The 10715-nt window shown below is 47.6% G+C and overlaps 1 protein-coding gene across 1 annotated transcript; it reads left to right on the top strand.

Annotated features, from left to right (window-relative positions):
- The first annotated feature begins 1119 nt into the window (after positions 1 to 1119).
- On the top strand, positions 1120 to 6846 carry DYNLRB1 (dynein light chain roadblock-type 1). Its single transcript, XM_038159315.1, has 4 exons — positions 1120 to 1209; positions 3716 to 3791; positions 5103 to 5270; positions 6343 to 6846. The coding sequence occupies exons 1-4, from the start codon at positions 1207 to 1209 to the stop codon at positions 6384 to 6386; spliced, it is 291 nt and encodes a 96-aa protein (XP_038015243.1). The 5' UTR covers positions 1120 to 1206; the 3' UTR covers positions 6387 to 6846.
- The last annotated feature ends 3869 nt before the right edge of the window (positions 6847 to 10715 follow it).

Here is a 10715-nt window from a genome sequence, read left to right as displayed (position 1 = left end):
TACCTTCTGCGTCAAATCCTGGCTTTCAGAGGGGAAAAAAAATCTAAAAACACTTTATGAGGACATGTTTTACATTTCACCCAATACCAGCTCTCTGTGACCACTGGGGGAGCTCAGTGTCTGTTTGTTGATTCCGGGGTTGTGGTCCCAAAAGAAGGAGCATTCAAACTGATAGGGAGTAGGTTTAGATTGGATATTGGGAAGAAATTCACCCAGAGAAGCTGAGGCTGCCTCTGGATCCCTGGAAGTGTCCAAGGCCAGCATGGATGGGGCTTGGAGCAACCTGGAATAGCAGAAGGTGTCCCTTCCCCATGACAGGGGGTGGCATGATATGGCTTTTAAAGGTCCCAAACCATTCTGGGACTCTCTCTTCGAGCAGAGCCTGAGGTCAAAGGGGAAGTCCCAACTGCTGCTGTTGTGTGTGTGTAGAACAGAGCTGGGGTTATGGGGATGCAGTTCTTAGATGTCTTATTTTGTTTTGCCATCAGACTATGGGTCATCCCCAGTCCTTCCCCCAGAGGAGCAGAGAGCTCTCCCTTTTTCTGCAGGGGCAGCACACACCTTTACCCTCAGGACACGGATTCCCCGGGGCTGTGGCAGGGAGGTCCCAGGGCTTTAGAGTGCACCATGCCTTGGAGTGGCTTTGCCCCTGTCCTGGGGGCTCCGGCAGCAGCTGAGGGGTTGTGGCCATCTGGGGGGAAAATAACTCCCCACACCCGTTATCACAGAATCACAGAATGGCTTGGGTGGGAAGGGACCTTAAAGATCATCTCATTTCACCCCCTGCCATGGTAGGGACAGCTTCCACTGTCCCAGGGTGCTCCAAGCCCCAATGGCCAACCCATCCCTGGACACTTCCAGGGATCCAGGGGCAGCCACAGCTGCTCTGGGTAACCTGAGCCAGGGCCTCCCCACCCTCAAGGGAAGGATTTCTTCTTAATCTCTAATCTAAACCTCCTCTCTTTCAATGTGGACCAAGCCCCCTTGTCCTGTCACTCCAGGCTCTTGTAAGTAGACTCGTCCCACCTTTTACGCTGATGTCCCTAAAGCGGGCGCGGCCTCGGGAGCCTGGGGGAGGTTTGCGCGGGCTCCCCGGGCTTTGAGGGCTCGGGGCGGTGTCTCGGAGCGGTCCCGCCCCGCGCTCCAAGCGCTTCCGGAGCAGCGCCGGGGCCGAGACGGGGCGGAGGCGGCGGCGGCGGCTCGATCATGGTGGGTGAGGCCGGTCCGGAGTCCGGGCGGGGCCCCTGTGCCGCCCTCGGGGGTCTCTGTGCCTCCCCGGCCCTCGGGGGCTCCTGCGGGCGGCGCAGGGCAGGGCAGGGCGGTCCTGGCTCCCCTCAGGCACAGGCGCTGCCCCGCGGGCGGGGCCCGGGTAAAGGCGAGACTCCGCTGCGGGCTGCGGGGCTGGGAGCGCCCGGCCCCGTTCGGTTCGGTTCGGTTCGGTTCGTGCTGCGTTGAGTGTCGGGTTCTGTGTCGGGTTCTGTGTCAGGCCCCCAGGCGGGGTCGTGTTTGTGCGGGACGGGCCCGGCGGGACCGTCCGTCCCCCCCAGCCCCGGGCCGGGAGCGCTGCGGGTCCCGGCGCTGCCTCCGAGGGGCTTCACTGGCTCTGCCCGGCCCTGAGTCACTGCGGGGACAGGCCGAACCTTCACCGATCCAGCCCAGCCCCGTGCCGGGGAAACAGCGAAACCTGCATTTCCTGCGGCTGCCAGGGCACATCCCTAAAGCTGGAAGCAGTCAGGAAAAAGAGACTGGTTTTGGATCTTTATTAACCGGGGCTGTATTTGTTCTGTTGTGATTGTTTTGGAGGCTTCTCCCTGCTCAGACGTGTTGCTGGCTATTGCATGTTGATGAAATTGGGGATCAAATGTATGTCAAAATTTGTAAAGAAATAAATGCTGACCAAAGTTGCAGAGGGAAAATTGAAATTCTCTTATAAGATGTATTTTTTAGGCAAACCTAGGAGTTGAGTTATTCCAGATAAAAACAGGAAGATAAAGGCTGTTGTGCATGTAGGATATTTAGCAGCAAAATGGTGTTGAGGGAGTGTTTATTCTCCTTTTCTTCAGTGCACCTCTCCTCCTCCGTGTGCTATCTCTTGTAGTTATTCAGCCCTTCATTAAAATTCAGCCCTTCATTTGTATGTTTCATGAATTAAATATGTAATTTTGTTCTCAGTACTATTTTTGTTGGTCTGGTGAGCTGCACTGGTTTGTGGAGGTGCTGGACCTTCCCACATTAGCAGCAGTGAACTGTCAGAGCACATCACCCACCTGTGAGTTACATCAGCTGAAGGTGTTAAGAGGAAATTAAGAATGGGTATCCTTCTTTATGGATGCTGCTTTGCATCTGAAAAGGTTTGTTAAGGTCCTGTGAAGGAAAGTATTTAATCAGGACTTAAGTAGTGCTAATAAGAAGGCAGGAAATCAGATCTTAATTTCTTAATAGATTTAACATTTTGCCACTGTATTTTCCCAGCATTTGTACACTCTTTCATTTCATTCTTTGTTTAATTTTCCTTGTCTTCCATTGGAGAACAGTCCACTATTTAGAAATAGTCAAGAGTTCTGTTGAAAATACTTGAGTTTTTCTGTGCTGGATCGCACAGAAAAACTTCTGCTTCATAAAGACCAGCTCGAGGGCTCCCATCTCTTATGAGCCACAGGCTGTGTTGCCAACAGCACCCCAAGGAAAGTGCTGGTGGTGCTGGGGCTGAGCTGGTGGTGTGCTGTTGGTTGTTGGATGAGGTCTTTTCCCAGGGAACAGGGTGTGTGACATCTTTGTGCCTGTTTGCCATGGGAGGAAGTGGAGAGGGTTGTTCAGAGTGTCCAGGGAACACAGCCTTGGCCAAATGCCCCTTGTAGGTCTCACCTGTTCTGGTTCAGGTGATTCTGGTTTCCCTTCCTAAACCATTTCTGGGGAACTCTGCCTTGCAGGATCTGAAAGATGCTACTTGTTTCTGTTTCCTTTAATGGGAATAAAAAATGCCAGATACTCATCCAGTTGAGCAAATCAGCTCAGGTGCGAGGGTTTCTCACCCTACTACAGATACCGTAGTTATATTTAGATGTGTGTCTTGTAGCAGGAAAGTTGTGCAGAAGATACTGAAACCTCCTTTGATGGTTTTTATAGAGCAGACAAAGGACTATTGCCTTGGCCTGTGTTTACATTTTTCCTTTTTTAAGGTGTAAATTATTTGTAGTGGTTACAGCCTTGCAGCCATCCCAGCACAAATCAGAATTACAAACAAAGAGTGTTCATTCATTGTTTTTTCCCTCACTTCTCTTATTTGTAATTGCTTTTGGCATTCATTTGCTAAAAGGGAAGCTCATCTTGCACCCACAATGTATCTTTTCCCTACTTTGGTTATAAATTCCATGTCCATTTTCAAAGATGATTTTTGTTTGACACTGAAATTGTAGTAGTCTGTCTGCAGCTTCCAGCTGCAAGCCTTCAGCAGGAGGCTTGAGGAGGAGGAGAGAGGGGAGTTCCAGAATGGTAATCACAAATGAGTGAAGAAGACAGGCAGGTGGAAAATAACAGGAAAGGTCATGCAGAAAAGGTGGCAACAAAGTACAGACACTTGGCTGTATAAACCAGTGTAGGCAGTGGCTTTTTAATCATCCCTGTGCAGCTTTGTGTTCAGCCATGTTATCCCAAAGCTTTGGTGGGAGGCAAAGAGCGGCTGTAACCCTGTATTGATTTGTGCTTTGTCTTGCAGGCTGAGGTGGAGGAAACACTGAAGCGAATCCAGAGCCAGAAGGGAGTGCAGGGAATCATCGTGGTTAATTCGGAAGGTGCTGTGTCAGCCTCACTTTTCTGACCTATCACTTACTCCAACCGCCCACTTTGAGGGCTGCTGCTTACACCACTTGCACTTAGCTTAGATTCTGGCTTTGGGAGAGGTTTTCCTGCAGCCCAAGGAGACAGACAGTAGTCAGGCTACAAAATAAAATTGGTTTCCAATATCTGGAAGCTCACATTAATATTTTAGGAAATAAATTGAAATAATTTGCAGAAGCGTTGAAATATTTGAGTTATGGCAGTGTTTGAAACTGGGTCTGTGAAAACTTTCATCAGTAGCACTGAGGCTCTCACAAGATGGAAATCTTGCTGCTGGGCCTGTCCAGAGCACTGCTGGCCTGGCAGACTCCAGTTCTTTAGCACTGTCTAGTGCTTGTGGTCTCATGGAACTCATCAGCAAGTTGTCTCTTTGTGGAGTCTCTGAAGAGTTCAACAGACCATCTTCTTCAGAGCATTCTCAATACACTGTGAGCAGCCCAAAAATTGAATATTTCCTAGATGTAATCCTTAAAAAAGATGACAGTAGCTACATGTGAATATATTGAGGATCAGAACATGCAGCTTGGCTCCTGCTCGCTGCTTTTCTACGACGGTTGAGTGGTTTGTGCTCTTTGTGCTGCAGCTGCAGTTACCGGAACAGACACCTGGTCCTGCCCTGCAGAATTTGGTACTTGGCTGCTGTGTTTTGACCCAGGAGCTGTGGTTTGACTGGCTTTTGGTGGGAAAACACATCTAATGGGTAGCTGAAGTGTAGCTCTGTAAAGCTCTGGCTGAACAGTGTGTTTGCCCTCCAGGCTGGTTATCACTGAACCAGGGACCTCCCAGGACTGCACCTCCTCTTAGGGCAGAATGTTGGAGCGTCAGCCCTGGAGCTGTGTGATGCAGCAGCTGATGTCCTCCATAATCACTGATCCAAGCCTGGTGTAGCTCAATATCATTTAACTGGTGTTGGGCATCCTTTCTGTAGTAAAAAAGTGTCCCCAGTCAGGAGAAAAAAACTGCCAACATTGGTATTTCTTCTCTCCTCTACAGATGATTATTTCTGTTTAATTTATTTCTATTTCTAACTCTCAAAATGAAAAAGTAAAGCACTGGTGCTGCTAGAGGTAAGCAGTTCTCACCTACACCTGTGGTCCCACATCTCAGCTTTTTTGTATCTTGTTTTTCTTCATGTTTTCCTCTTGCCTTCAAAGGGAACACTCCTGACCCCTGGTGCAGTGGCAACCAAGGTTGAACCTGCTGATGTCCAGTGCAAGGTTAGTTCCGGAGGTTTGGCACTGAGCTTTGCTACCCCTCTCCTGCAGGTATTCCCATCAAGAGCACCATAGACAACTCCACCACCATTCAGTACGCCGGCCTCATGCACAGCTTCATCATGAAGGCCAGGAGCACCGTGCGGGACATCGATCCCCAGAACGACCTCACCTTCCTGCGGATCCGCTCCAAGAAAAATGAAATCATGGTTGCTCCAGGTAAGAGAGAGCAGGGCGAAAGCAGGAATCTGGGAATTCAGCAGGATTGTTTTGACTTGAGACTGATACTGTCAGCTTGGAAGGATTCTGCCTGCTGCTTGTGTTCACATTGGATAATCCCTTCTCTCCAAGAAGCTGTTCTACTTTCTGGAGAGTTGAAAGCTTTATCATTGACCTAAGTTTCCTTTGTCATGTTTGAATTTGGCAAATCCAAATCCCTTCCCTCATTTTGTGTAGATCAAAGCAGAAAGTATTAGATAATGCTTGAGAAGGTGCTGCATCCTCTCGTGCTTTGTTTTTCAGTATAAAACCCTAGGATTTGGAAAGAAATATATTCTGGGAGCAATTTCCATTCAGAACTGTGGACTGAGTGATAAAACAAGACAGTCCTGACTTTCCAGTTCTGGGAAAAGTATTAGAGCACACTGTAGCTGTAATCATGAGTCATGGTATAAAGCAGCAGCAGTCTTCTTTTCAGGAAACATCCTCAGTATTTTGTCGAATTCCAAACTGGGAAGCAGCAAGATGAGTGCAGGTCACTCATGTGTCAGGAATTCAGCCGTGTCCCTGCGTGCTCCCTGCTGGGATGGGGCTAGTGGAGAGGCCAAGCAGAGGATGGTAGTTCCCCATGGCAGGCATGGGTCAGGGCAGAGCTTAACACAGGCTCTGGTTCATGCTGAGACAGCCTCAGATTTCCACAGGAAGGATGGAAAGAGGAATAAGAATTGCTCCAGAAAAAACAGCTGTGGCCCCAGTGTGCCTGTGAGAGAAGGGCAGTGGCCACCATGCACCAGCGTGGCACGTGCCAGTTACTGTAGTTTCCTGGCACAAACTGTGTTAAATTCAGCTGCCTTGCAAACGTGCAGTTTCTAAAGCTGAGAGTTTTCCTCCGTAAAACCCATAAAATAAATGATCTGACACTTGGAGCCTGTTTTGCTCATTGAGAATGAATGTCAGGGCTCTGGAGTTCCCACAGCACATCAGAGAGATGTGAAAAATGTTGGAACTTACTGTTTCTGTGAACAAATACCAGCAGTGAAAGAATAATTGTCTTTTCTTCTTTCCTCTCCAGATAAAGACTATTTCCTGATTGTCATCCAGAATCCAACTGAATGATTACACTGACTCAGTCTGGTTTTTTCCCTTTGCCTGTTTTATTTTCCCTGTTCTATTTTTTATTTAATGGTAAAGGATAGAGCATTAGTGTTAACTGTGCTGTGACTCTTCAATAAGGTTTGGGAAAATTAAAGCTGGTGGTTTTGTTGTCTGTAAACAGAAAAAATGTCACTTTTTGTATCACAAGTCGTTTTGAGTGGGAGCTGGTGATTTGGAATTGGGCAGTAAAAAATGCAACAGATTCTTTTAATAGCTAAGATAATATAATAAAATTCTAATAATAACCAAAAAATACTATCCTTTTTATGCTTCTGTGCTTCTTTCACCACTGAGCTCTGCTTTTACACTCTTAGTTTTGAATGGCTGTAAATATGACTGCCTGTCCTCTAGTTCTGTCTTATTCTGTTGGTTTTACTTCAAAAAAGTCTAACTGTAAGAAATTAAAAAGTGTCACCAATAACTGGTTTTGTCTTACGTGTTTTTCTTCTGAAGACTTTTAAGTTTTCTCATGATTGATTGAGTTTTTCTTCAAAAAACAGAACCTTCCTAGGACTGTTTTTGTTTGTCTGTTGCTTTCTCTGAATAAGGATTTGGCCCAAAGGCATGTGCAGTGCCCTCACAATTGGCTCTTGTGTTGAAGTGTTTTCCTGCCACTTTCCCTCTGCTCCAGTCAGAATTTTCATGGCTAAGGAAGGCCATTGAGCTCACCCATTGGGAGATCTCACACCGTCACAGCTCACTAGCCAGTTTGATCTGCTGTTTTCCTTTAGTAGTTTTTTATTGATGCCATTAAAGACAAAAACCCACATGATTACTCCAAAATGCTCAAGGGGTTATTTTGGTGGACTTTTTCTTTAGAAAAGAAAAAGAAAGGAGGGCTGGGCAGTGCTACGGCAAGTGCAGCTGTGGAGATTTTGGTAAAAATGTTGGTGTTCACTTGGGCACTTGTGGCTTTCAGAACCCCAGGAAGGGTGGTTGTGTGGGGACTCAAACAGCCACAGTAGCCTGCATGTTTGGGGTTTTCTCTGTGTATTTTCAGACCTGGACATGCATTTTCACACCACTTCTTGCTGGTGGCCATGACCCTGAAGGTCAGAAATGCCTGTAGGGGTCTGTAGCCCTGTAGCATCCGTGCTTTGGGTGTCCCAGCTGCTCCTGTGACTCAGTGTTGGTTGGTGCTGTTCATGAGCTGCCTCTCCCTTTACACAAGGTCTGGTTTAAGCCATTCCATCAAAACAGGGAATAGGGTCTGGAATCCTGCATGGCCTTTGGAGCAGCTCCTCATACGCAGCAGTTTACATACCGCCTGTGGTCTGCAATAATTGAATGCTACCTCAAAAAAAATTACCTCCAGCAAGCTGAAGTGTGGGTAATAACTGAACAGTGAAGCAAGGCAGAAAAAAAAGTGACCTCAGTGATCTCTCTCTGTAACCCAGAAAAGATTTCCTTGGAGGTGGTGACCTGCTTATGGATTTTGGCTTTCCCAAGTAGGTGGCAGTGCTTCTCTGAGCAGTGGAAAATCTGCAGTGTCCTGTATTCTTTGGGACACTTCCTTAAGGACAGCTGTCCTACCAGTAGCTTTGAGTCACAGTAGCTTGGGACAGAGAGTGTTGGTTTTACTTAAAACAAGCTGTAATAAATAACCTATTGCAAAACAAAAGATCATGGCCCTTTTCTGTTGTGTCGAGATCATAAACTTGCAGTGAAATGACTGAGTTCCTGCTGTGCGCTGGTTGGTTGGAGGGTTGGGGGTTGGTTTGGGTTTTTTTTCTCAGGGATTGAGAGCAGCCTAGCATGAAATACACTTGGGGATTTGAATGAAAGGCTCTTAAGCTGGGTTTGGAGTCAAGGAGTTGGTCAGATCCATCTGGGCAGGGCCTTATTTAGGCCATGTAGTGCCACCTTTACACCAGCACCCAAAATTAATTCAGATTTATTTTTTAAAACTGGCAAGAGGTGAAGGAAGCTGAAGAACAACAACTTCCATTTAGTTACTATGGAACAAAGTAACTAAACTAAATAGTAACAAAACTAATAAACTAAAGTTAATTTGGATCAGGATCATTAGAGGATCACAGGGCTGGCAGCAATTTCCATGTATGAAACATAAGGGATAGTTTCACTTTCCTACTTTATCATAAACAGGGTGAAGAAAAAAGGATGGGTGGAGCTCAGTTTCTGGTCCTGTGCTTTGTGAGTTTAGGCCTGGTTATTTGTATGGTAAAACGACTGGGGAAGTTTAGAAAAATGAGCATTATGGTTCCAGCCCTTCTTTGTAGCCAGGATCACAGGAGATCTGAGCAGCCTGTGCCACCTGCACCTTGGAGCTGCTCTGTGCTGGGGCTGGAGACTGGCCTGGTTTGCTGTCTTGGAAAAGTCAGTTTTGGTTTTGGGGGATCCCTGTCGAAGGCTGGGGAAACATCTGCTGCTTGGAAAACAAACCCTGATGGATTAACAAGGTAATGAAAGGGAGTTTGGAGCATGGCTCTGGGCTGGGAAGGGCGGCACTCGAGGCCCAAGGATGTGCTGCCTCTGCTGAGATAAGGCTCTGACAGAGGAGTGGAGGTAACACTGTAAAAGCTGAGCTTGTAGACACCTTCTGTGGATTTGTGTTGGCTCCAGAGCCCTCCCAGGTAACTCCTCCCCTGCCTCAGGTGGCTGATGGCAGTCTCCTTCACTTACAGGACACGGTGGAGCCATGGCTGCCCCATCCCTGGAAGTGTCTAAGGCCAGGTTGGACAGGGCTTGGAGCAACCTGGGATGGTGGAAAGTGTGGGCAGGGATGGGACTGGATGAGATTCACAGAATTCCCAGAATGACCAGGTTGGAGGAGACCTTCAAGATCATGGAGTCCAACCCAGCCCCAACCCCTCAGCTAAACCCTGGCACCCAGTGCCACATCCAGGCTTTGTTAAACACACCCAGGGATGGTGACTCCACCACCTCCCCGGGCAGCCATGCCAGAACTTCATTACTCTTTCCGTGAAAAACTTTTTCCTAATATCCAGCCTGTGTTTCCCTTGGTGCAGCTGGAGGCTGTGTGCTCTGCTTCTGTCAGTGCTGCCTGGAGACAGAGCCCAGCCCCACTGAGCACAGGCACCTTTCAGGAGCTGGGAGAGTGCTGAGGGCAGCCCTGAGTCTCCTTTTCTCCAGGCTGAGCACCCCCAGCTCCCTCCGTGGTTCCTCTGGGGGTTTGTGTTCCCAGCCCCTCTCCAGCCTCGTTGCCTCCTCTGGATGCCCTCAAGCATCCCAACGTCCTTCCCAAACTGATTTAAGGTCCCTTCCAAGCCAAACCAGTTTGTGATTTATGTTTGATCTTGTCTTAGCTACTTCTCTAGGGGACAAAGGCAAAGATCCCACACCAAGAGAGGCTGGGCTAAGGTGAGCAGAGCTACAGCAGCTCCTGGGACCCAGCAGCTGCGGGAGAAGCAGAAGCAGCTGGGGGTGTAGGGGCAGGAGCCTGAGCATCAACACAGTTCTGTTGGCAAAAATGCACTTCCTTTGCCAGCATTACAGGATTCCTTCAGGGAGATTTCCCTCACTGCCGTGGTTTCACAGGATCCAGGAGTGCTCATTATCAGTGGTGCTACTTTGTGGAATGCTGGCATGTGGGAAGCTCCTTGCTGATTCCAGGTCATGTTAGGACAGCTCTCTGGTGCCTTAAACCTTTAACTGATCGGGGGGGGCGGGGGTTGGATCTGAAATGCACCTCTTTAGATGAGGAGTTTTGCCACTAACATCAGTAAGACCAGGGAAGAGAGGCATTTATGTGTGCAGAATTGTTCGGGAAGCTGAGGGCTGAAGGAAGTGTATAAATTAAATCAAACTTATTTGATCCATATCCCACTTCTGGAAGTACACTAACATGCTGAGAAGCTCCAGAGCTCCTACGAAATGGAGTTTTTTCTCCCTTTCCAGGTGTCTGAATAATATTCTGTGGAATTATGGCCTCAGTCCTGCAATGAGGTCTGCATGAATAAAACCAGGGGCCACATCAGTAAATTGGAAAGACTTTCATATTTCTCTCATTGAAAAGAGGTTCACACTTTATAACATTAACAAGTCCCTTTGCTAAGGATAAGTCTGTAAGGGTCATCATTTGCCATGTCTAATTCAACATTCCCGCTTTCCCTTCAGTATTCTCTGATTAACAGGACCTATATCAGAGATTAATATCTCTACTTGTATCTTAATTATGAAAGTGAATCTGAAGAGTTTATACTTCTTTACCACTATGTGCTTGTCTAACTACTGCTTGGTCAAGAAAAATCCATTATATTGGCCATAAAAGAAAGTGTTTTCGTTTTTGGGTAAACTCAACAAGGAAAC

Source organism: Motacilla alba, chromosome 20, assembly GCF_015832195.1.
Source record: "Motacilla alba alba isolate MOTALB_02 chromosome 20, Motacilla_alba_V1.0_pri, whole genome shotgun sequence".
Taxonomy (NCBI): Eukaryota; Metazoa; Chordata; class Aves; order Passeriformes; family Motacillidae; genus Motacilla; species Motacilla alba.
This window is presented reverse-complemented; position numbering and strand designations above follow the sequence as displayed.

What these genes read in the sequence shown, in the direction of transcription:
- DYNLRB1 (XM_038159315.1), top strand. An exon ending in CATCGTGGTTAATTCGGAAG is followed by an intron (nt 3,792 to 5,102) that starts GTGCTGTGTCAG and finishes CCTCTCCTGCAG; the next exon opens with GTATTCCCATCAAGAGCACC. An exon ending in TGAAATCATGGTTGCTCCAG is followed by an intron (nt 5,271 to 6,342) that starts GTAAGAGAGAGC and finishes TTTCCTCTCCAG; the next exon opens with ATAAAGACTATTTCCTGATT.